Source organism: Apaloderma vittatum, unplaced genomic scaffold (genome assembly GCF_000703405.1).
Source record: "Apaloderma vittatum isolate BGI_N311 unplaced genomic scaffold, ASM70340v1 scaffold36036, whole genome shotgun sequence".
Taxonomy (NCBI): Eukaryota; Metazoa; Chordata; class Aves; order Trogoniformes; family Trogonidae; genus Apaloderma; species Apaloderma vittatum.
Window position 1 is genome coordinate 10,456 of NW_009720723.1, and position 25,708 is coordinate 36,163.

Here is a 25,708-nt window from a genome sequence, read left to right on the forward strand (position 1 = left end):
GTTATATTGTGGAGTTCTGTAATTCTTTCCCTCATCCTACTTCCTTTACTCTGAAGCCCTTGAAAGACTAGATATTAATCTAGTCCTTCAGCTGCAAAATTAAAGTGAATTAAAAGAAATGCTGAACTCACTGTTACGTAAAGTGACCACCTTAAATACATGCAGAAGCTATACGAGTGTTCTCGTGGTGCAACACGGTGCACTAACACAGTGGTTCTTTCAGGTTCTCCTTTTCAAGCCTGACTTGTACATCTGGGAAGCAGCACGCATCCAAAGCTGCTTCTGGGTCTTTATAGCCTGGCTTTTCACTCAACTTCTATTTGAGCTGGATCCTCTTGGCCAAGATCCTGGAAGTATTGACTGTGCAGACCGTAGGGTCTGACACCTGACACTTGCAATTCTAGTGCAGCACTGATTAGGAATAAATCTCCAACTGATCATTCGGTTTTTAATTCCTTGTTGTGGTTACTGCTTTTAGAGCAGTACAAAATAAAGTTCCTTTTAAGGTGCTAGTCTGAGTTGCTGTGCTAGGATTCTTGAAGCAATGTTAACTGACAAATTTAGTTGGTTAGCACAGTCTTATATTTAACGTGGCAATCGATATTCATATCCAAGCTATAATGTTGTTTATTGTTTCCAGGCTCAAAATGAGTGGGATGTTGGAAACCCCTGAGCTCCCGGCGGTGTTTGATGGGGTGAAGCTAGCTGCAGTTGCTGCTGTTCTGTATGTTATTGTTCGCTGCTTGAATTTAAAAAGCCCAACCGCCCCTCCTGAACTCATTTACCAGGACTCTGCTTTGGCCCGCTTTCTACTCAAATCCTGCCCACTTCTGACCAAAGAGTAAGTAGTATATTTTTTTCTATGTTGACCCGTTACAGGGAGAAGAGCTGCACTTAACCATTCTTCTGCCTAATGTGTTTCTTAAACATGAGTGTAAATAAGTGTCAGGATAAATAAACATGTTTGAAGTGAAGCATTTCAGTTTTGTTAGTGTCCCAGGTCTCTGGGTGTAGGACCAAGTCTTGTTGTGCAGGGCTCTCCATGGATGTAAGGAAGACGTTCTCCTTGCCCCTCTGTCTAGCAGCTGTATGCTGAGACTGTACTAGACCAGCACTATACACCCTACTGTCTGTGGAACATGGGAGCAATGGATGCAGTCAGCATTTGTTTCTCTTAGTGTACTCTCCTTTCTACTAGGGAGCAAATCTGTCAGGGCTTGCTGGAAGGAAAGGTTTTCATGGTGTGTCTGTGCACTTAAAACTAATGGCCATCCCTGCATTCATTATAAAGTGCCTGCTCTCACTTGAAGTGCCTTAAGTTGACTGAAGACTAATGAAATCTATTGCTGAGTAGAGCGCATCACCATAACTTGTTTAATGAAGTAATGACATACTGGCCAGTTCTAAGCCTGCTGAATACACTTTCAAAATCACCTCATGTCAGCTTTGTATTTGAGCAGGCTGATCCTCACACTTTCGTTCTAGGACCACCAGAATCAAAGCAGCTGCCCTTACCCTCACCAATAATATGAAGCATTTACTACAATTTCATGAAGCTTTGGAGGGACAAGGACTTTGATTACAGCATTTCTCTTCTGCAATCACTTTGAAAACTTGCAAGTTCTATTTAGAGCCCTAAATACATCAATTATCTTGTAAGCACTGAGTGCAGCTGCATGAACCTTCCTTTTGGATTTCCAAAGTCAAGCTGACTTAATAATAGTTGTTCTAGGGGAGATGAGAGGCTTTTAGCAGTGCTGTGTTAGGTGCCTTAATTACATAAGGTGTAAGATCTTAAGCCACAGATTCTGTAAACTTAGAGGAAACAAAGCATTATCTGTTCTAAATTGGAGCCCAAAGAGGGCTCCCTGATGCACTCAGTGTGTGGTAGTAACATAAGCATGTGGCGAAGCTGAGCGCTGAAATTGGATTCTTGATTATGGCTAGTGCCTTAACTGCAAAGCAATTGCTTCCGTAAAAAATACCAAGTAACTAGAAGCCCTGTAGCATATCTTAGACTCTTATCTCGGTGCTGGCACTCCAGACTGACATGTTGCTAGGAACTGAAAGTGCAAGCATGAAGCTGTGCCAAGTACCAGTCTTGAAGGCATATTAGTATGAGTCTAGTCTTTGGAAACAGACCGTGAGCTAATTCAGAGTCCGTTTGACTTCTCTTCCAGCTCTGTTCCTGTGACACGAGCTCCTAGCACTACTATATGAGAAGCATGTTTTTGACTTTCACTAAGCTGGAGAACAAAGCATTCCCAAAGGAGTAAAAATGCAGAACGTGTCTAAAAATTGCAGTACATCTGCTGTGCATTAACTGCAGGAGTGAAGAGCCTCTTGCAGAGCTCTGGTATTATGCTGAGAGTGTACGATCTCAGGTGGTTTGCTTTGTCTGGATCAGCTCAGAGCTTAGGATTGCCAGTTTATCTGAAAACTGTAGCAATGGTCTCCAGCACATGGTTCTTGGGCAAAACACTGCCTGAAAGTGTGACCTCAGGAAACAAACTCTGCTGAAACAGGCTAGAAAAAACCCCTGTCAATAGGTAGTTGTTCAGTCTGTTTACCTGTATACCTGTGTTAGGGGAGATGAGAATATAATTGCTGTTGGAGATTGAAAGGGTTTACAGGAAAAACAAGTCTCTAAAACTATGTATATGTGGGTTTTTTGTTTGTTTGGTTTTGCTATTCTATTGATGTTATCACACACTTTTTTCAATACAGAGATTTAAAACAACAAAAAAAAATTATCAAATCCTGTCCTCAGGCATGAAAGTCACCTGGAGACTAAAGGAGAACAAATATATTTAAATCCTGCAATTATGCATGGAATAGTTTGTGGGACTAATTAGCAAAAAGCAATGTGAAAACAGCTTGTGCCATACTCCACTGAAAAATCTTGCAAGGCTTTGATTACATGCTAATTATTCAGAGTGTTAGGAAAGCTGATTAAGCAGCTCTTTTCAAATTCTACCATGAAAGCAAAATAAGTAGCCCAGCAATCCCTCCTGTTCTATCAGCACTGGATTTGTTGTAAGATCTAAGACCAGTTCTTCCGTACAGCTGTGAACTGGCTTTCAGACCTGGTTCGTTCAGTTCCCTTATACTTAAGGGAGGAAGGGGTGAGGATAGTGCTGTGGAAAAAAACAGAGTGACAGGGAGAAAGCAGAAATATGTGAAGTTATTCTCTCTCTGCAGCTGTTCAAAAATACTTGGAAAAAACACTTTTGGATTTTTATTTCCCCTTTCATAGCAGCATCCTCACCTATGGATTTACTCAATACATGGTAACTGTAGTGTCATTCAGTAAGCCAAATGGTGTGGGCTGAATAATTTAAGAGCTTTGGAGAGTAAAACTGCCTGAGATGGCTGCGTGCCAGGTACCTTGTACTTGCAGATGTTAGTACGGCTTTTTACAGTCCTCTAAACTGCGAGAAGCTTTCTGTGTATCAATCAGACACTGCTGAGCAACATGCTCTCTCTTCTTGGAGCTCATGTTTTCTTAGCTCTTCATTTCCCTTCCTCTCCCCCTGTCCAGCTCAGTCCTTCGGCTCACCAGGTGCAGTAGCGTGATGGGACCCCTTTTCATTCGAAGAACTGCTACTTGCCAGTTGGCACAGCCAGTGATGCCCGCGAGCACTCGGGCCTAAGCCCTGGCTGCAGCTGTCTCCTTCTCCTCTCTTTCACATTGGTACAGAAAGTGCCATCTGCTCTCTTCTTCCTGTAGAAATGGAGCATCGGCTCTCTGATCCATGAGGACAAATTTGTCCAGTGCTTGCTGTGCTGGACTAGATGTTTTTAGGCGGTTCTCAATTTCTCCTACTGTCAGGTGTATGTGTGTAGATTTATTCCCTTAGAGGCACGGCACGAGTGTCATCCTTATCGAAAAATAATTGTCCTTGCAGTCTGCACACTTTTATCATTAATGAAGGCAGGCTCATCAAAGATTGAAGCAAATGACTGTCAAGCGTGTTAGTAAACGCTGTCAAAGATCCAGCCTAGATACTTTTTATTCTTTGTTTGCACAGTAACCTGTACTGGATAAGCAAGCTGCCTGGTACCAGAAAGCTCTTTTTGTGCTGTCATTGCTTTTCTTCTAGATACAAGGAGACAAGTAGTCAGAAAAGCTGTTTTCAAGCTTCCTGTCAACTCCTTAGTGTTTTACCCTGGGAGAAGCACTTCCAGGAGAATAATAAACTAGAACAACAAGTGTTTTTTCTGAAGCTTTCACAGGTGAATGTGTTGAGAGGTAGGGAAGAATGGCAGCTCGCTGCTGCTAAGCTGAGTTATTGACCTTGGGGAGAGAAGCAGCCTGGGGGTAGTTCTAGTCCTTGCTCTTCTGTGGTGTTGGCAGCAGCATGTGTTCTCCAGCTCTTACCAGCAAAAGAGACGCGCTGTAATACTTGTGCCTTGTTTTGACTAGAATTTTTCTTGTACTCACTGAAGGTTGAGGGAGGGGTATGATGGACGCTTTACTACACAAAAGCTGCCTAAATTGGGAAGGAGGTGGTTTAACCAAGGAGGCCAGTCTGCTTTTTAAATAGTTCTGACCTCATACAGTTTCTGTGGGTGGCAAACACCTCTAGTACACTTACGTTGACTTCTTTTTCAGAGGCTCAGGAGACATAGAAGTTCCCTAAGCTGTTTTAAATTTTTGCTGTTAAATATTTGCTTTGCTGTGTCTTCATCACATTGAAGAGTCTGGCTGAGCTAATACAGAAAAAGCTGCTTTCTACATATTTGGGGGGAGGGTATTGAACCCTGCAGATTTCTGGACGAGCTTTCTTGATTGGAATTTGAATTGCCTTCCCTAATATCTAATGAGGGACAAGATTCAGACAAGGTTTGATTTGTAAAGCAGCCTTTTAAATATCTCCCAGATATTTATTCTCCCCTTTGCTCTGCAAAGGGGGAAAACATAACCTGCTGCCTATTATAATGCAGGCAGCAGTTTTCAGGGTGTCCCACTGATAGGGACAAATTGTAGGCTCTGCTTTCTTGCCATCAGCGTCCAATATAGTGCAGCCCCTCAAAGGTGATGTAAGAGTTAATGTTTAAGGTGTTAAACTCCTCAAATGGAATGAAGTAATGCTCCAGAAATAAGCCTGTTGCTGAACTTCCACTTCAGATCTTTGAGGACCCGAATGCTGATGCTTGCTAATAAAAATAGCACAGTTTTTATGTGCTTTATGTGAGCTGCTTATACAGCTGCTGCTTTCCTAAATTCCTGCATACTGGCTGATGTACATGCTCTAAAATTATAATCTGCTGCCTGAGAGCTGCTAAAATTTAATCCACAATCACATGCTGGGATTTTTTTTAAATACTAAAATGCTAAAAGAATGCTTGTGAAACACCTAAGACTTGTTTTGCTTTTGGGCACTGTTGTGGACAGCCGTCTATCAGAATGTGGGGCTGTGTTGCACAGCTGAAATGCAGTGTTTGGAGCTAATACATTAGCATTTGTGAGCAGATTTATGTAACTGGCTGTGAATTCACTTTGCTAGTTAGGATTAAACTCTATACTTGTGCCCTGTCAGTCCATTTCTGTTTTCCTATTACTGAAAGTTACACGGCTGGCTACTGGAAGCCATAACTAGCTGCCTCAAATATTTGTCTTCACTGAGAGTACCTGGTATCTATTGCAACTGACCAAATCAGAACGGGAAAATGAGTCAGTTAAAAGCCTTTCAATCTGGAGCAAAATGGAAAGCCATTTTTCTTCCACAGAGACTAAGATTTATTTATTTATTTATTATGTTTGTTTCCAATCCAATGCAGCTTTGCTGCCAGATCTCCTATGTTACTTGTACTTGCTTGTCTGTGCTGTTGCGGTACATCGTCCTCATCCTTGTGTGGGCATGACCATACATTGTTGGCAAGAGGCTTTCCTGATTGTTGTTCACTGCCCAGCTGGCTGCTGAGCTCCTGTCACCTGTGAACTGCTATTGCAGAACAGGGGAAAAGCTGCATGTGGTCACAGTGTCTGTGCCCAGGCTGTGGTACATCTGTGAGCAGCTTAGAGAATGGGGAATCATCTTCATACAGTGGGATTCACTGTGCTGGGATAGTCTCTACGATACACTAATTTTCAAAGCCACTTTGGTTTATAGCAGGTGTTATAGAGAGGTTGAAGTCTGTCGTGTCCTCAAATGCTTTTGCTGTTTCTACTTCATACCTGTGCCAGAGGGAAGCCACTTGCTTTTATGAGTGAGGTGCCTGTGTTTGGAAGATGTGGTTAAGCTTAGCAGTACTGGTAGCTGTAGCATAAAACCCAAAGGATGACGCTTGAATGCTCCTCCAACTGTATACTGCTTAGTTGTTCAGTCTGCATGGTATCTAGCTTGTGTTTCTGCGTGTCATACCCTGCTGAGCCTGTTTTGTTAAGGTAAGCCATAAGAAAAATATCCTGAGTACATGCTCTTCTGCCTCTAGGGTGATTGTTTCAGGAGAACATCTCTTTTCAGCTGTTTGCCTTGAGGAAAGTTAACACTTTTGGCTGAATTGAGTATGATAAAGACTTGAACTATTTTTCACATAATATAGGCTTATCTGATACTCACTTTCAGAGGGAGAAAAGTCTTAAAATTCCTGGCAAGCTTTTTTTCTCTCACCACTGTGGTATCATGCACCTTCATGACTGAAGAGTTCTTTCTATGCTCTCCTCTCTGAATGGTTTCAGTAAAAGCAAGCTGAGAATCTACACAAACTGTGGATAAAAAGATGTCTTGTCCTTCAATTTTATACAGTCTTGCACTATTATGCTCAATATTTTGGACTTGGAAGTTCTTAGAGACTAGATGTCACTGAAAGATGTAGAAAGAAATCACTTGTAGGAAGAGTTTGAGAATCAGATTTGTCCATTGCCAGAATGGAGGGTCAACAGAAATAGTCTGACAGACAGATCTGTGTGCCCGATTCTGCTGTAGATTATAAGGATGCTTTGCAAAATCAAACTTGCCCCTCAGCTGAAGACATCTTTTAGTGGAATGCAATGATATAGAGGCATCGCTTTGTTACTGTCAAGGCTTTGTAGGGTTTTGTAGCAGGTTAAATTGGCAACTTGGTAAATGGAAGTCTAATACTTTTAATAGCTGCTTGCTTTTGCTAAAATTCATCTGGTAAAATGAATTTTAATCTACCTTAGCTTCTCATTGTTTATGCAAGATCTATACAATCTGGGCAACTTCTTTCCCCTGCCCTGTTGAAGTCTTGTGATGCTCAGTCTTCTGGATATGTAAGGGGTTTTGGGATATCCATCTTGCCACAAGCCTGTTGCTTAAAGGCTGGTAGGTGAGATAACAAGCTGCTGCTGTAACACTTGCACGTATTTCAGAGATTTAGCTGCTTTAAGTGCAAACTGCAGAAATAAACTCAACGTGCTTAAGTATGACTAAGTAGAAGTAACAAATCTCTGCATCAGAGTACTGTCCCATGCATGTTACTCATGCTGGAACTTGACCTTTGAATATTTATCTAGAAGAGTGTAGCTACATGCGGAGTGACTGATGCTGGCACGTCTTTGCTGCAGGCAGTGTGGTGGTTAAACAACTGGCTGGAGTTAAGCCAAGTGCTTTACTTTCTTGGTCTGTAAGATGCTCACAAACAAGTGCTTGTGCATTCTGAAGGGAGCAAGCAGTGGGTGCACCCTTGTCCATCGTATTTCAGAGGCTTTTAGGGAAATGTGTAATCATTTGTCCAGGGGGTCATAGGGATACTTGCCTTGGTTTTATTTAGTCTTTCCTTTAATGAAGAACACGTCAATGAAACTGTGTGTGCTGTTCCTGCCTATGTGAAAGCAGTGTAAAGGTTTGACTTACTGAAAATCAGTAGTTCGGGTAGCTTCCAGTTGGGTTATTTGAAGGCAGGTTTGGTGAGTTTTTTCCACAAAGAAACCAGCTGTGACCTGAGGAGGGACAGGCTGCAGTAAGTAATACACTCTTGGCAAGCGGTGTGCTTGAAGCCATTTGTCTTCACTTAAATCCCGGCAGTAGTGGTGAGGCTTTGAAGACTCTTCTAATTTCCTCCCTAACAACATCCTGTGGTATGTGCTGCTGCAGCTGCAGCATGTGTTCCACTGGGTGAGTAACTTACAGCTGGAAACTGAACGGTAGGAAAACAAGAGGAAAGGACTGGTGCTTGCAGAGATGCCCGATTTTAATTATTTTTTTTTAATCAGGGTAGTTGCAGTAGTCAGTCACAGCTGCACAGCTTAGATGCTGTAGCTGGAAAATTGCTTTCCTGTTAGCCCTATGGTGTAAGACTTTAGATTTTACTTGGGATTTTTTATTTGGAAATTGCTGTATTGAAGCAGAATCACCAAAACTTTCCAATGCATGCACTTAACCTGAGATCAGAAACAATGTTGATGTCTGAGTCTTTTAGAAAAGAACTGCAGATTCTTATAACTCGTATTTGACAGCTCTCCTCAAAAGCTTCTAGCATAACTCATCTGCAGAGGACTTCTGTGAAAGAAGATAACAAGACAGTCAAGCACTCTCTCGTGTGGGTCATGGCCACTGACCTGAGCTGGTCATAAAGTAAATGACTGGGCTGATGCCAGTTGCTCTTCCTTGTGCTGGGAAGAACTGGGCTCGTAAAAGATAACTAGTGCTACTAGGCTCACACAGATTCTTTGGAAAGCTTTACGGTAGGACAATCAAATCCAAAATGCACTGAGGACTAATTTGCAAGGTTACAGGCATCAGTTGGCAGCTTCTCCAGCCTTTATTGAAGAAGTATATACTTCTGTGAAAATCTATTTTGGGTCTTTTTGGGAACTGCACTTGTGAAAACCTAGTGAAGCTGTACCATGAACTGCTGTGTTGCTTTGACTGTAAGGAGTCTCACACATCTATGAGGGAAGAGAACAGGGAGAAAGAGCATACTGGTGCTCTCGTGTTGCTAAACAAGCCTTAAAGAGTTCTTATTTTTGTAGAAAGTTTTTGGTTTTTTTTCTTGAGGAGTGTGTAGGGGGAAATGGGGAGTTATGGGTATGACACAACAGCTGGCACAGGGAAGAAGGTCCAGCTGTGTGAGTAGGTAGCGTCAGGGCACGGAGGTTTCTGTCACATTCAAGTGGATTATGAGCTTAAGTAATAAATCTGAGTCCCAAGCTGCCTAGTTTTCTGTGAGCAAGGGAGAACATGATCTCTGCTTCATGTGGTCTCAAGAAGTCAAAGGGAATAACTGCAGGAAGCCTTAAAAAACACAGTGGGGAGGGAGTTGCTAAACTCTCAGGATCCAAGGTGGTGTCAGCAGCTTTCAGGCTTCTTTTGGATGCCCTGCTCTGTGTAGCAGAGACCTTAGCTCCTTAACTGGAAGTCCCATGGCACTGCTATTCACAGAATGACAGAATGTCAGGGGTTGGAAGGGACCTCAAAAGATCATCTAGTCCAGCCCCCTGCCAGAACAGGATCACCTACAGTAGATCACACAGGAAGGCGTCCAGACAGGTTTTGAATGTCTCCAAAGAAGGAGACTCCACAACCTCCCTGGGCAGCCTGTGCCAGGGCTCTGTCACCCTAACAGTGAAAAAGTTTTTTCTGATATGTTTATGGAACCTCCTATGTTCCAGCTTGTACCCATTGCCCCTTGTCCTGTCATTGGACATCGCTGAGAAGAGCCTGGCTCCGTCCTCCTGACACTCCTCCTTGACGTATTTATAAACATTTATGAGGTCACCCCTCAGCCTGCTCTTCTCTAAGCTAAAGAGGAATCCCCTAAGCAATCAATCCTTTGTGCTTTCCTGGTGAGAGCTGATGTAATGATCCTTTTTCAAGGCATCAGCTCAGTCTCCTTTTCAGAATGGCCAGGTGCCTGCCCTGCCACCACCATGTGGGCAGCAGAATGTTTCCTGTTAAACCTCTTGCAGCTCTGCTTGCACTAAAAAAAAAAACAAAAAAACCACAAATATAACTAACTCTTTAATGTCTCCCAGTCAATAGCTGTGTTTTCCCCATGTCTGTTTTTTGAGGGCCAGTAACCCAGGAAAAGACAATTTGCCTTATCACCTAGTTCTGCTACGCCCTTGATAAACATAATTGGTAGACTCCACCATCTTACATTGAAAGTGATTTATTATTCATAGAATCATAGAATGGCCTAGACTGGGAGGGACCTTAGAGATCATCTAGACCAATCTTCCTGCCATGGGCAGGGATGCCTCTCAACTGGATCAGGCTACTCAAGGCTCCATCCAACTTGGCCTTGAACACCTCCAGGGAGGGGGCAGCCACAACGTCTCTGGGCAATTTATTCCAAAGTCTTGCCACCCTCAGTGAAGTTTGGCCAGTTCTGACGGCTCTTTTTAAAACCATCCCAGCTCTGTTGAACTCTGCTTGAGAGGCAAAATCACCACATATCGTGCTCTTCGCTTAACCGAGAAAAGCAATTCTGTGTAAAATAGTCCCAACCAGCAAATCTTGGGGCTTTTGGTTTTCTAGAACTTGCTGTGAATTCTGTTGTTTCTGTCACTGGCTTGTACGGTCAAGTGCTTACACAAGTTCACGTGGCTTAACCCAGCAGGCTTCAGTGTTTCAACTGAAACAGATTTACAACACTTTACAGGTTTCAGAGGTCAGTTTGGTTGGCTAGCAACCTGCTGTCCCTATCTCACCGAGGCACAAGGCCTCCCTGTGTTTGGTGAGAAACGTTTGTGTGTGTAATATTTCAGTATAGAGGAATGTCCAGGTTTTGGCTTCTGCTGCTGCTATCAGTGCTGTTTTCTCAGCTTTGAGAGCTTATTAATCCCTCCTCTTGTGTAAGGCTGCAAAGATCAGTGCTGCTAGTTCAGTCATGGCAAAAACAATTTCATGTTTGTTACTGTTTGGTAGCAAGGGGGGATTTGTTATGGGAGCACTTATCTGTTCTCAAATAGTCGTTAACACGGCAGGGATATGCAATTGAACTGCTGCCTCTTTCAGGTACATTCCACCCCTGATCTGGGGAAAGAGTGGACATATCCAGACTGCCCTTTATGGAAAAATGGGGAGAGTGAGATCACCGCACCCCTACGGACATCGCAAGTACCTCACGATGCCAGATGGAGCGACAGCGACCTTCGATCTCTTTGAGCCGCAGTCTGAGCATTGCATCGGAGGTCAGTCAAACAGCTGCTCGCTGCATCTAGCTGCTAACCTTGATTCTGGGCTCTGAGGGATGGATGAGGATGCTGCTGCTTGATTTATCAGCCAGGATAGATGTTAATTCTGTTGATGGAAGGAGCCTGCTATGCGTTTCTAACCTGTGTGTGGAGGCTCTGAGGCTGTCACGCTGTATGTCTTGGACAGCAGGAGTGACCCTGCTAGACTGTTTGTGGCAAGGGGTGCAGAGTTAAGGAGCAGAAGTGTTCCCTAACCTGTGCCTTCAAGTGAGAGGCTGACAAAGAATCGGGCAGTAAGCCTTGTTTCAAGTGCCCTTTGTTGAGGCTGTGGGATCATAGAACAGGGTTTACTTACATGGGATTCTTGTCACCTAGCGTGTATGGAAAAGAAACGAAACTTGATCTCCCCTTAAACAGCTTCTTGGGAGTATTTACTAACAATAGGTGTTTCAAGGTGTGCGTGGAAACAAACTCTATATGCGGAGGGAGTCCAGACATGAAAAGAACTCCATGAAAAAATAGAAAATCTTGGTGAATCCTTACAACATTACGCCTGTACATTTGGAGTGAATGGCAGCTTTCAAACTCGCCGTTGCTACTAGTAACAGCAGCATTTAAAACTGAATTGCCGTGGCTTGACTTCAATTTACCCTTGCAATAGCTGATTTCATTTAAGCCCGTGACTCCCATGTGGCCTTCAGAAAAGGCAGAGTTCTTGGCTGTCAGTGTCGAGGTCCGCGTGGTATGGTGCTGCACTAGAACAGTTACTGTTACCTTTATCACTGAGGAGAAGCTGAGCAGGGCTTTCCTAATGAGGCAAAAATTCAGTGGCTAGAGTTGCTCATGTTGGAGCTTTGCACATAAGAGTCTGATAGCTAATTTGAAGTGCATAGGCTAATCCTGAATGTAATTTCCTCTGCTCCCCTGAATTACAACAATTACTTTCTTAGCTGATGAAATGATATCTTGTTAAACTACTGAACAGTGTCAGCAGATCAAATGTCATTAGATTAGCCACAAAGCAGATGATGGCAAATGTCAGCTGGTCAGAATGTCTGTGCTTAGCAAAGCTAAATTCTGAAGATCTGATACACCCACATCTGGAAGGGAAATAAGGGGGAAATGGTGTAGCCAGCCTGCTTGGTGCATAAATGAGCAGTGGCCTCCAGAGCTTGCCAACACTTTGCCTCCTGACAGCTTGTTGTGAGTGCTGAATGTGTCTCATGTCACAACCATCCTTCAGAGGGAAGAATTTTCTCTTTGCCTCCAGGCCATGCCTGTAGAACTCTTTGAGCAGCTTTCCCTGAAGTTGGAAAACTGTTTGTTTCCTATAACATGAATTACTTTTTTCACATCTGTAGCGCTAGAGCTGCCAGTCTCCTGTCCCATACTGGATTCTTGGCAGACTAGTAGGATTTTTAGCTTGCTTCTGCTAGATGGTTTCCACGGATCCAAAACAGTAAAGTTCTGAACCCTTAATTTGCATGAAGTGACATTTGCTTAACTTCCCTCTTTCTGTGCACAGAGGATGTCACGATGGTAATCTGCCCTGGGATTGCTAACCACAGTGAAAAGCAGTATATCCGCACTTTTGTTGACTACGCGCAAAAAAATGGGTACAGGTGTGCTGTCCTGAATCACTTGGGAGCCTTACCCAATATTGAGCTCACTTCTCCGCGAATGTTCACATACGGTAGGTACTTTATGGCAGCTGGGGACTTGTTTTCAAGCTTGTGGAATTTCTAGGATTTAATCAGCCTCCTTCAGCGTAACCTAACTGCTGTGGCTGAATGAGGATACTAATTTTCTACTGTTTTTTAGGAACTGAACTTGTGAGGAAGGTTAACTGGGTTTTGCTTTTCCTTGTCTCCTCTTCCATCTCTTATATGTGTATCCTAATGAAGGAGGCAGTTTTATGGAAAGACAACTTTTGTGGAAAAAAAATAACTTGTGGCTAGTATGAGCCTGTTCAAAGGATTTTAAAGACACTGAAATGTCAGTTTAGTGGAATCTGAGACAAACCTGGCTCTGAAGGCTAAACGTTACATTTTATGAAGCCTCAGAAGAGGAGTTTCTACCAGAGAGGTAGTTTCATTTCTACTCAGAGGAGTTTCTACCAGCCTTTCCAGAAAGTACTTCTGTCCCAGGAGGGACATGTGAGGAGTTGTCCCTGGATGTAACACAAATGTAAAGGAATGGCAACAGTTCTACTGTAGAGTTACAGAAGTGGTAGCGCTCAACTGCCATGATTTTGGGCTTCCACCTTGAGTGTAAGGAAATCTTTCTTAACATAGAAACTAAAGAGAATAAAGGATTTGGAGCTGTCTTGGGGGTCACTCCAGCTATTCTTAACTGCCCTGGTAGTGAGTAACATGGTCTTTGCAGAATGTGGCCTTGCCAGCAGCCTGATCTGCTTGCTCCTGAGCTTTCTGGAGCCCTCATGTCCCTCTGCTGCAAACGTGTATAGGTACATTATGTCAGTAGTCAGCTGTGGGTTTAGCACACTGTGTTAGGTTTTTTATTTTTTTCTTCAAGATGACTAAGATACTGCAAAGAGTTTGAGATTTTATCTTGAACAGCCAAAATGCCAAGATAGAAATATTGTGCTTTGAGATTCTGCTTTTGGCAGGCAAATAGGCTGTAATGCTTTGTTGCTTGTTTTATAGTTATTAAATCTACTCCTCAGTAGAAAACATTTCAGGCTTAGCAAGTATCTCTATTTGTACTGAGGGCATAGGCCATTAGTGGCTGCAAGCATACCATGTCTTGGGAACTAAGGTTGGCCTCCTTAATGCTTTTTTTTCTTGAGTTTGGAGGTTATTTGTTTTGCCAAAGGTTGAGAGCTTTCTTCCATGGAGCTTTGTTTTTGACCTTAGGGAGTGATTATGTAGAGCATCTTAAGAGTCTTTTGTAGCCTTGGAAAGGGCCAGGAATGCCTAGCGCTTCCTTTGAGTAAGGCAGTAAATCACCTGGCAGAGTTACTTGTTAAGAGGAGTGCCAGCAAGACCACTAGCAGGCTTTACTTTGCCTCCAACCCAAGTAAATATCCTGGTGTCCTAGCTTTTGCTCAATTCTTGACATATTTGTTGAGGAGCAAGTAGCTTAAACTTGAGACTTGCTCAATCCTCTAGCCTTTACGTCAAGCCTGACCTGTTGCTATTCTAGTTTTTGTTTCTTAAGTAGTTGCCAGCTGTCCTCAGATCGTGCAGGTCAAACACGGAAGTATTTTGACTGCTGGCTTCTTTCAGAGGGAACTAGAGCAATGTAGCATTTGTCATTTTGAGGAAAACTGCTCATTAAGAATGCTCACAAAGAAGTGCCCAAGCCCTGCTGAAATGCTCAGCCAGGTGCCTGCTGTTTCACAAAAGTAAGCACAAACGTTAGTGCTCGATCTGCTCCAGAGCTAGCCAAAATCTGAGGCTGTCCAACAAGGGTGCTACAGCTGTGGTGGGAGCACATTGGAGCAGCATTAGGTTGTCACAGGGTAGAATCCCAACTCTTAGGATTTATCTCCTTGGACAATTTCAACAGGATAGAGCTGAGCTTCTGACTCTGGAGAGGAACAAACATCTGGAGCTTTCTGTTGTTCATGTGATGCCTTCTGTGTGGTTTCTGGTTTTAAATCCAATATGAAGGTTAACAAAGTGCATAGACAGTTGATACCAGTGTACTAATGCCATTAGTTTTGCAGGTGTTTCTCTTCATTTTTCATTTTCCCAAACTCAAAGGCAGGGGAAGTAGCTGTAGGTACTCAAGTGTTGCAGGTATAGAGGCTTTCAAGTGTCAGTCTGAGGACCCCAGTACTGCCAGAAGCTGGACCTCTTGGTGCCTGCAGCCTGTGGGATGCAAGTAGGTGTTAGCTGAGAGCAGAACACATTTGTGGAAAGGCACTTGCCTCTTCTCTTGAAGAGGGGATACCCATATGTTTTCTGAGAAGCTGCAGTATCTTAACCTCTTCAGTGACTAAAAGGCTAGCTGCCTTCCCTCTGATTCTAGAGAGCACCTGCTTAGTCTGGCTCTGCCAAAGCCCAAGAGCTCCGTCCTGACAAGCTGACTCTGCATTTCCATCCTCTCCCTGCATCAGCATGGATTTAAGGGTCCATGGCAGCCTTGCTGAAAGGGAAAGAGCAAGCTGCTTTCCAGACACCCTGCTTAAGTTCAGAGATGGCAAACTGCCTCAGGTGTGTGCTGTTCTTAGGTAGTGATGTGAAGCCTGAAATTGTTGGACTCCACTTTTTAAGCTGCTTTAGAAAGGAAGAATTTTGATTGTCAGATTAGCTGTTACTGTGATTTCAAGGAAGTTCATTTTACTTTGGCACTCTGTCAGAACTAAGCATGAGCTAAGGTGCACAGGACTCATAAAACAGATACGTGAACATGTGTGAGTTGAAGCTCTTGAAACCTTGAGGTTATTCAAAAGTCAGAAGGGGTAACAGCTGAATTTGAAGTGCACAAAGCTTGAAGTTGGAATGTAGGTATATTAGAAGATGATTCTTGACTTTATCCTTATTTTTAGGTTGCACCTGGGAATTTGGTGCCATGGTTAATTACATCAAGAAGACCTACCCTCAGACCCAGCTAGTTGTTGTGGGCTTCAGCCTGGGTGGAAACATTGTGTGCAAATACCTGGGAGAGAATCAGGCCAACCAGGAGCGAGTCCTGTGCTGCGTCAGCGTGTGTCAGGGGTACAGTGCATTGAGGTAAGTCTAGAGAAGTCTCTGTGCTGGTTTCTTCTGGGTGTGCAGGAGGGGGCAGATCTCTGGCAGGGTGCATGTGGAAGGGCAGGTTGAAGAATGTGGTGTTGCTCTTGCACCAAACTGGATGCCACTCTCCTGAAGGAGCAGGTTTGCAAGTGGTAGTTTACACTTTATCATCTCTCTTGAGGTATCCCTTGGCTGATAATAACTTTCCTGGTGTCAGCGTGCCCGTTTCACCTGGCAGCTCTTACCTGGAGAGACTGAAGAGAGACACACAGCTCAGTCCATGCTCCCCTCTTAGTATGTGTCATTGAAACAATGCTATGGGCTGATGAGGAGATGGAGAGGCACTTGCAGCCACATTATGCAATTTGAAAGGTGGGGAAGAGAAGGCTTATAGCCCCAAAGTCTGTCCACAACAGCCTCCAGTTCTCCACCTGGAAGCCAAGGCTGTGCCCCTTCAAGAGCTGTTAATGTCTCCACCTAGTGCCAACAGTTCCATTTTCTGATGGAGGATGTGGGTTCAGCACTGCTGCTTGAAAACTGGCGGCTCAACTTTTGTGAAGTAACTTTCCATGTATGCACAGTTAATAAATATAAAACCAGTGTAAGTGGATCAACTACTGCTTTCTGGTTTTGCTGTGTGTATATAAGGATGGCTACTGAGGTGTAACTGACTGTATGGTAATTTAACTGCAATTTTGAGCCCCAGGACTGTTTGAAGGCAAAAGGGCCTGTTGAGACTAGGGCATTTGGGTCAAGACCCTTTGGGCAGATGATAATGATGAAACCATGGCAGCCCTGTGAGAGGCTTCCTATGGAATTTGACCTCCCAGTGTGGTTAAGGTAGCTGGAACTCTCTTGATGCTGATAATGCTTTGCCTGTACTGGGACTGGTTTGATATTCAGCGGTCTGAAGACACCTTTCGTGTGTTAAGCTCTTAGAGGTGAAAGTAAAAAGCTTTTCTGGAAGCATTTAAGATGCGACTAAAAGCTTGATACGTACTTCAGCAGTATTCCAGCATACCCAACCCCTTTTGAGATCAGATGGGACCGCTGCTAAAAGAGTGCATAATCTACTGCTAGGTCCCCATGAGTTCACACCCTTAGAACCTGAACAGATGCTTTCAGGAACAGTTTTTCCTTTTTGTTTTGAATAAAATGTTCTTAGTTGTCTTGGGGTTCTGACGTGGAACACAGAGCATCCTTTTGAAGCCGCCTCCTCAATTGCAGCCATCGCACAGGCTTTGCAAGGATTGCATCTGGCTACGGTTTACTCACTTGGTTTGTCTTCTGCAGTTGTTCGATATTGTATTTCTGGTCGCCAAAATGATGTTGCAAGTAATGCTGCTCCTTAAGCCGATTTCTGTAGTAGTGTGTCATGGTGTGCTGGTGGAATAGCGGGGCAAGGACAACCTGTTTAACAATACTGCACTTGGATATTTGTGTGGAAAACTATTAGCTGGTTACCTGAGCTTAATGCAAGTCTTTAGTGGCGTGTGTGTGAATTACTGAGCTCTTGACTCCACCTGCTGGGTAACCCTCTACTAGCAAATCTCCAGTCACAAAACATCTGCTGTGCATTACTGGGCAATCAGCAGGGAGGCTTTTCAGATCATGTGTCTCCCTGTCTAATATCTACTTGTGCTTTTATAATGCTAATTAGCTGAAGAATCAAGGGAAAGAAACATCAGTAAATATCTACTAAGCACAAAACAGGATGGGGAGGACCTTGTGCTACTGGCTACAGAAGTGGGAGGGAGCAGGTACAAAGCAAAATCAGCTCCCGGTGGAATGGTTAAGCCCTAGGCTTCCTGAGCTTGGTCTGGTAGGTTAAAATAACCGGTATCATCCCTCTGGGTTTACTGAAGGTGGATTAGCCAGGTAGACATGACTGGTCAGTTTACAAATTTTTTTATTTTTTTTTTATTTTTTTTTTTTTAAGTTGTGCAGCCTTTATCCCACTAATAACTTTAGGAAATGAAGGGGAAAAGGAGGTGGTCAGCGAGGTGAATCAGCGATATGAAATACAAAAGCCTTTGCAGAGCTTTAAGCATGAGTCCCATAGGTGGATGTAATCAAGTAGCAGCAGTGCTAGGATCTTCCAGAAGAATGAGGCTCTTAGTTTAATGAATTAACACAGAGTCTGGGGAATTTGTTTCCTGAGGCTAAATGGGGACAAGTCTCCTTATTCCTTAATCTCTGCCTGCACAGGCTTGATTCTGCTTCTTGATCTTGTGGAATGCATCTTCACCATAGCTACAGGCTGTGGGGAGAGTCCTCAGCTTTGAAACCTGTGCAGTCCTCAGGATACCAGAAGCTACCTTTTTTCAGTGCAGCTCTTAATATGAAGAGTGCTACTGCACACCACAGGAACTGCAGGGAATGTAGTAGCTTTAACTTCAAACATCTTGTAATAGCTTAATAGGTTTGCTTGGGAAAATCTTTTGCGAAGGAAGAAATGTGCATCTTCCTGTCTTCCTTCATTCCCCTGTCTTGGCATAAACATGGTAGGTATATTCTGGGTAGACAACAGTATGGAAGTTTTCTTAAAAATTAAAAATTCCATACCCAAGCATAGTTTGTTGCAAGAAAGTATCTTGCTTTTGCTTTGGAGGGGACTTGCAGGTTGTGGCTTGGGAGGTCATGCTAAATCTGCCATAGCTGTCATGGTACGTTAATGTTTAAATAGTAGGAGTGCTTAGGGAGCTGAAACTGCTCCCAGCATTCTTGAGTTGCTCAGTAAATGATAGTGTGTTTCCTCAGTAACAGCAGACCCAGCTAAGAGTAAAGCTCTAACCTGCCCATGACCCTGCATAGCAAAGGAGTGCTGGTATCTGGCAGGGCTTGCAGAAGTCTGGATAACTTTAATTGTTTTAACAACAGATAAGCTGTGAAGTGCTGTTCTGCTTTGAGAATAGGTAGAGACTTCAAGTCAGATGCTGCTTGCAGCTGCAACTAGTATTTATTCCTACAGTTCCTGCCAAAAGCTAAGACAATAAAACATACTGGGAACATCTGCACAAATTATTTCCCCTGCAGAGCTATATACACAATAGACAACAATTTGTTCAGCAACAGGTTTTAGTCCTTTTCTTGGTAGTTCCATTAGGTAAATTACATTCAACTCATGCAAAGAGGTGCTAAAATCTTCTTGTCAGTGTTGCAGATCTTAACTGATGGCTCTAAATGCTCTGATCAAAATAGATAATTGCATTGTGCAGGAGGAGACTGCAGATCTGTTTTCTGATACTACCAAACTTCTTCAAAGGGGCAGTCATTTCCTGGGAAAGGTTAAGCTGTGTCAGAGAAGGTCTGGAAACTTGTTTACATAGCCTCTAGGCTGCAATAAGATGTTAATAATCTGATCTTTCAAGATCTCCATTAACAGCTTTGATTGATCTGCACTGTGGTTGTTTTTTTTTAGGGCACAGGAAACCTTCATGCAGTGGGATCAGTGTAGAAGGTTTTATAACTTCCTCATGGCCGACAACATGAAGAAGATCATCCTTTCTCACAGGTACTGCAGTACATCACTTACACTGATTAGGATTGATTGGGTCAGTTGTTATATGGGATTTGTCATCTTGGCCCTTCAAAATAGGGCTCCTGCAAGATTATGCCCCACTTGCTTGCCTGGTGGTCTTTAGATGAACCAGCAGAGAAGGGGAGCCTGTGTCGATCTCTCGTATACTGTAAAATACAAGGCTTTGTTGGCTTTTTGCCTTCTGAGGAAGCTTTCTTGATGAGTAAACAAGATGCACACAGCAAAACATTGCAATTAGACTTCAAAGTGGAGTTTTCTGCGTCTGTTTCACTTCTAGCCAAAGAATTCCCTATTCAAGGAGCATCTTGTTCTGCCACCTACCTGAGGTAGGACTAATCCTAAAGATCTGCTGTATAGGCCTACTGCTTATCAAAGAAATAGTCAAACTGTAGCTTTGGCTTCTAGCTGTCCCTCTAGAAAGAGTGTTTAGCCAGTAAAATACTTAGTGTTGCTCTTCCTGGAGTGCAAGTGTACTTCTAGGATCCTCTGTGTTGCTCTTGTGATCTGTGGCTCCCACATAACAAAAGAAGATGTGTGTTAAATGGGTGACATGCTCAATGTTATTGTTTCCTCCATCAGAAGTTCTCTGGGTACCTCTTTCTAGAGCAATAAATGTGTAAGTACCTCATCTGTGTATATTTAAAGCTGCCTGACTTGAGGGAAAAGGAGGGGAATGTCTCAAACCCATTCCAATTAATAGCATGTTTCACCTGCAGACTTATGGTTCATTGTTTACACTCCTGTGCAGTATGAAACACTTGTAGAAGGAATTAGGGCAGCTGACATGGAGGATGATCCATGTAATTCTTTCCAGCTTGGCAAATATTTAGACAACTTTAGTTTTAACACATGAAGTTAGGTAAGCCCCCATTGAAAGGTACTTAAATTCATAACCCTGAAAAAGCCAGTGCTGGCTTGAAGGCAAATCTGCTAAGTAAACTTTTTTCATAGTCATTTGTGCTCTAAGGCAACTCCCCCAAACCAAACCTAGCTTCCCTCCTACTCTGCCCTGCAGCTGCCTCTGAAAGGGAAGAAAAAACCCCTTTCCAACTTGTGTCTTTTGTTCTGTTTGTTAGGGGAGCAGTTTGTTCTGGTAAAGAAATGCATCCTCTCCTGAGGGCAATAACTAATGACAACAAGTGTCTGTAGTAAATAGCTTTCTCCTAAGGTAATGCCTCAAGTAATTTCTCCGGTGTAAGCTAACCTAATGTCTGTGCTGGGGAGACTTTAGGCCCAGGTGGTGAAGTAGATGCTGTGCCCAGGACTGCTAGTGCTCTTGCCCAAGCCACCCACAGGTTTGATTTGAAGCCAAAGGACCCTCCCACTAATGTGCAGCCTCTGTTCCAAATACCTTTAGTGCTGTCAGTTCTGGGAAAGTTCTTTTTAGAGGAATTTTTCGGTATAACAGGATAGGGTTTCTGTTATGCTTTGCTGCAAAGGGAGCTGAATAAATAAGCTGTGTTCCTAAGAAACCCTCACATATATGCAGCCCACTTCTAGTAATGTCTTGTCATTCTTGGCAAATTCAGTTGTCCTTGAACAGGTCATGGCTTTGCCCTTGTTGTTATTTGGATGTTTTTCTTGATGTCACTCTTTCAGGCAAGTTCTTTTTGGAGATAACAACATGAAGAAGCCACAAAGCCTGTCAGATGCTGACCTGAGCAAACTCTATACAGCAACATCCCTCATGCAGATTGATGATAACGTTATGAGGTAGGAAGGCTGATTCTCTGATCCTCTGTAGAACTCTGAAAATACCTCCTCTTTCAAATGTTGCTCTTGCATGCCCCTTGCTGTGCCTGTAGGAATCTGCGGAAATACAGTGCCGACAACTTCAGGTTCTTCATTGCCTTCGCACTGAAAAAAACTTAGCAGAAAAAGAATAAAAAAACAGCTTAGTATTGATAGTCACAATTTCAGTAACATCTGAACCTTTAGTACTAGTAACATCTGAACCTGCAGTCTTAAATCAAGTAGTAAGAGGCAAGTTCTGCCTGCAGGCTCTAGCAAAAAAAAACAGTGTAGAATGTGGAAAGCAGCTCAGAATTGCTTTTGAATGTCTTTTAGTCCTGCTTGAATTTTGAAAAAACTTCTCCCCAGAAAACGTTGCTGCCTACTCAATAAACACTAGGGCTGGCTGAGATATACTATAACCTAAATTAAGCTTTCTACTTTATTACTGCCTGTGTCCTTGAAAACAACATAGCGCTCTCTTCAGTGGCAGTGTTCATATCATGGCATGTGCTGTATCGAGCATTGGCACCTTTCCGAAATGAAGCTGTGAAATGTTGGCTGTACAGCTACAAAAAACAAAACCACTTTAGTATAGGTTTACTGAATTGATGAAATTCTAACGATTTGGCAAAGAACTGGAACCACAGTGAATTCTGTGTGGCTTGTAGGAAGGCCTTTTTGGACAGCGTGTTTGAGGTTCTTAAACTGTCGTGGTTTTATGTTTTCACATAAAGATGAGCAAGATCATAAATTTTTCTTTCCACTGTATGTGGTATTACTGAAGTGGGATACTTCTAAAGAAATGTCCTGAAGGCTATTAGATCTCAACTAGTATATTTAACTTGCCCACGCTATCACAATGTTTGAGTAAGCACTGAAAGGCATGTGCTGCCAAAAGTGAATTTTGTAGAGGTGGCGGATAGGGAAAAAGCATTGTCTGTGAAAATGAAGGTATTGTTACTGTCTCTGCATAAATGTCCTCACCTGAAAGTGAGTCACATGATAGCAGATGATAGCCATAATACCCTTCTGCGTTTCAGGAAGTTCCATGGCTACAGTTCCCTGAAGGAGTACTATGAAGAAGAAAGCTGCCTGCATTACTTGCACAGGGTAAGCTCTTTCAGTACGGACTGCTCTTGCACCTTCCTTTTCCTGCTGGAAACTTTGGTTTCTGTTGTCGGTATCTAGACATGGCTGCCTTGGCTGGGATTTTTCAGAAGTAATCAGATGTGGTATATTAGAGTGGGATTTCAGTTTTTGCTACCTGTAATACGGGGGCTAAATGCTCTGGGCTCTTAAGACCTTATGACTTTGACAGGTAGTAGCACCCAAATGATCTAGATAAAGCTGAGTTGCTCTGAGTGTCTGAGGATAGAGTAGGAAACAGGTAGTGACACACAGCCTGCAGTTTCAAGGAAGTGAGACTTGCTGGATACTGTGAAAGAGACTCAGGGTGCTTTCTGGCAGGCAGATGCTTATCAGGCCAAACTTTTGCAGAAGTGAAACTGGAAGATTAATTCCTTCTTGATCTGCTAAGCCGGAGGATGGAGATGCTCCAAGGGAGTGTCCTGGACTTTAACCAAGGTGTCCATAACAGAGCTGGCACTAGCTGCCTGATGTGTAAAGCAATACATAACAAAAAAGGGTGTAGCTATTTGAATTCTGAGAATGGGGAGGATCTGTGACTTGATCTGTACTTGCTCTGATTCACCTCTGCCCCTTTCACGATTGAGCTGGGGAGAAAAAAGTGTTGCAAAGTATTGCATTGGTGATTTTAACTCTCTGCTTTTCTGATGCTTCTGCAGGTACAGGGCAATTCTGAAAGAAGATGTCTTAACTGAGTTAAGCTAAGCTAACTTTATGGTTGGTAGACTGAAATTTAAAAACCAACACCTGACTGTTTTGTTTTGTGGTTTTTTCCCCTTTTCTGCCTGGTTTCTTCATGCAGATCTATGTTCCTCTTCTGTTGGTTAATGCTGCTGATGACCCTCTTGTGCATGAGAGTCTTCTATCAATTCCAAGAGCTCTTTCAGGTATGTTGAAGCAGCCTCCTCCAGCTGTGCATATTTTTGTACCTGCAGTTTCATTATCAGTATCATGATCCGTGATCTCAAAGCAGCTTGACTTCCTTACATTTGTAATCCTGTGGGAGGTATAAAAGCCTCTTTAAGCCACCCGTTGCTGGAACTAACGAGGCTAACCTTGAGCAGGAAAACTTTAAGTCCTTTCAGGCACCTTCTGCTGGTTTGTCTTGATGGCCAGCAGGTTACATTCAGGCTACACTCTCAAATTGAAAAATGCTCCCTCATGTCTTTGTTCCACACTGGGATTTAGTAGAAAGGTGGGTTATTATGGTGACAGTCTTCATCAGGTGCAGATGATCAGCCCACTTTGCTCGTGAAGAGGTTGCAAATGTGTAGCTGTGTTATTTGATACTGAACTAAAACCTCTTCCTTGAAAGGAGTTCTGTGAGCTGTCTGTCTTCAGCTAAGAAAAAAAACAGGCAAATTACTTTTAGAAGCTCAAAAGAGGGAGCTGGGTGTGGCTTTGTCACACAGATCGTGGGTGCACAGGGAGGGAAGCAGGGTTCATTCTTTTCTGCTCACAGCTTTAAACCTGAGCTCCAGTGTACGTGAGTTAAAGATGTTCGTTTGTTGAAGAGTGAGCATTCTTAGGGCAGTGCAGGTACTGCTGTAAGGGCCTGGCCAGCAGCATTTCTTGGGTAACCCTCTTGCACTGTCTGGGATTAGTTCCTGCATACTACTCTGAAGCAGTAAAGTTTTTTGCTTTGGGCTTCAAAATAGACGTGGCCTTTGTCAGTGCGTTTCTGCTTACTGCACGATTCCTCTTTTGGTTCAGATTCTGTTTCAAGGATCAAGTTGATTAATCACAACTTAAGATGGTTGCATTCCCAGCTACAAGATGTTAACCTTCTGGAACTTTCTGCCTCCTTTTTGTTTTACAGAGAAAAGGGAAAATGTCATGCATGTGTTGCCCCTTCATGGAGGCCACCTGGGATTTTTTGAGGGGTCTGTGCTATTCCCGGAACCTCTTACCTGGATGGATAAGCTTGTGGTGCAGTATGCCAATGCCATCTGCCAGTGGGAGAAGACAAAGTCTCACTGCTCGGACACAGAGCAGGCTGTATCTGGCCAGGAGTAATTGTCCCAAAGACTCTGGATCACTTGAGTATATCTCCCCCTCTCTGGGAACATCTTGTTCCCTCACCTGCTGCTTCAGGTTTCCATTCTTCTTGATACCTTATATGGCTGGAGTTTGATCACAATGTTTTTTTACAAAGTGGAGCTAAAGCAGAAGTTGCTGTCTGGTCAGAGCATCTCTGCATATACAGTCACTTGGGTTTGTAATTTACTGCTCTGCTTGAAAAAACAGGTTGCTGACTGACTTGTTACAGGGTTATTGAGCTGAAGACTGCCTTGCTTTAATATAGCAGAAGTTTCAAATGTCAGTCTCTTCACCTGCTGGTTAAAAAACTTGATCTGCAGTGTTTTGTTGAGGTGTAGATGACAGGGTGACTGACTCTGTCCCAGTGCTGGAAAAACCTGTACCAAGCCACAAGTCAGTGAATGGTTCCACCTGTAAGCCACTAAAATTTGGCTTGGAAAAACAGGTAACGTGACTGCAAGTGGAGTTCCAGACTTGCACCATCTCAAGGGAAGCCTTTTGGTTCCTAGGAATGCACTTACGCAAGTGAGTCAGTTTAAAAATACTTGTCCATGCTTCAGCTGTCTGTGGATTGGGGTGACTTCATGCTAAGACTCCTAGCAGAGAAAAGCTGCAGGCTAGTGATACTGGTTAATGCTTCTATCTAAACATGTTCTCACACCAAGACCAGATCAGTTACCTTCTGTCACCTTTGCCTCTTTTTAAATGTAGTAGTTTCTTTAGTACTGGGTTTCTTGTCTGACCCTGGGCTATTTAAAGCTGGCTCTGGCTTCTAAATGGAAACCAGTGATTAAGAATCTGCTTCCTCTCAGCTCCATCTGTTTTTAAGAATATTTCATAGAGAACTATGTACTCTGTTAGGGTTTAATTTGTTGAGGAGGAAGAAGGTATCTATTTAGATTTACTCTCCTTACATCAGGGTAAACCATACCAAAATTCTTCCCCTTAGCTTTCAAAGCATCAGATGATTTTCAGACACATGACTTACAGTTGATTGGGCAATTGGATGTCTCTAGCCCGGTGCAACTAAAATGATATCTTTGCATGGCTAATTACTTCAATATCTACATCAGTGCTGTAGAATTACTGGCTCCAGTAAGACACTGGGCTCTTCCTCACTTGAATTCCTTTTCCACACCCAGAGACACCCTCTTCTAATTTTAATGTATGAAGTGTGAAAGCTGTTAGCAGGAAAGATGCCTACTCACTTGTGCTTTTCCCTCAAGTGGCTGTTATGGTCTGTGCCAAGATGGTTATTAAAGACTCCTATCTTCTGGAAGGAAAGTTGCCCCATGACAATCTGGAAACTTTGTGGTCAAAATATTTTCTTACTGTTTGTTCTGTCGATACTGTGGTCTCATTAATCTGTCCTTAGGATGACTTTATAATGTGTCGGTGAAGTTCTTTTCTTGTCATACTTCCCACATCAATTAGCAC

At 43.1% G+C, this 25,708-nt stretch overlaps 1 protein-coding gene across 1 annotated transcript; it reads left to right on the plus strand.

Moving 5' to 3' along the window:
- Positions 1 to 647: 647 nt before the first annotated feature.
- ABHD2 (abhydrolase domain containing 2) lies at positions 648 to 24,331 on the plus strand. Its single transcript, XM_009871101.1, has 9 exons — positions 648 to 841; positions 10,929 to 11,104; positions 12,633 to 12,800; positions 15,624 to 15,807; positions 19,232 to 19,324; positions 20,951 to 21,064; positions 22,126 to 22,195; positions 23,034 to 23,118; positions 24,051 to 24,331. The coding sequence occupies exons 1-9, from the start codon at positions 648 to 650 to the stop codon at positions 24,245 to 24,247; spliced, it is 1,281 nt and encodes a 426-aa protein (XP_009869403.1). The 3' UTR covers positions 24,248 to 24,331.
- Positions 24,332 to 25,708: the final 1,377 nt, after the last annotated feature.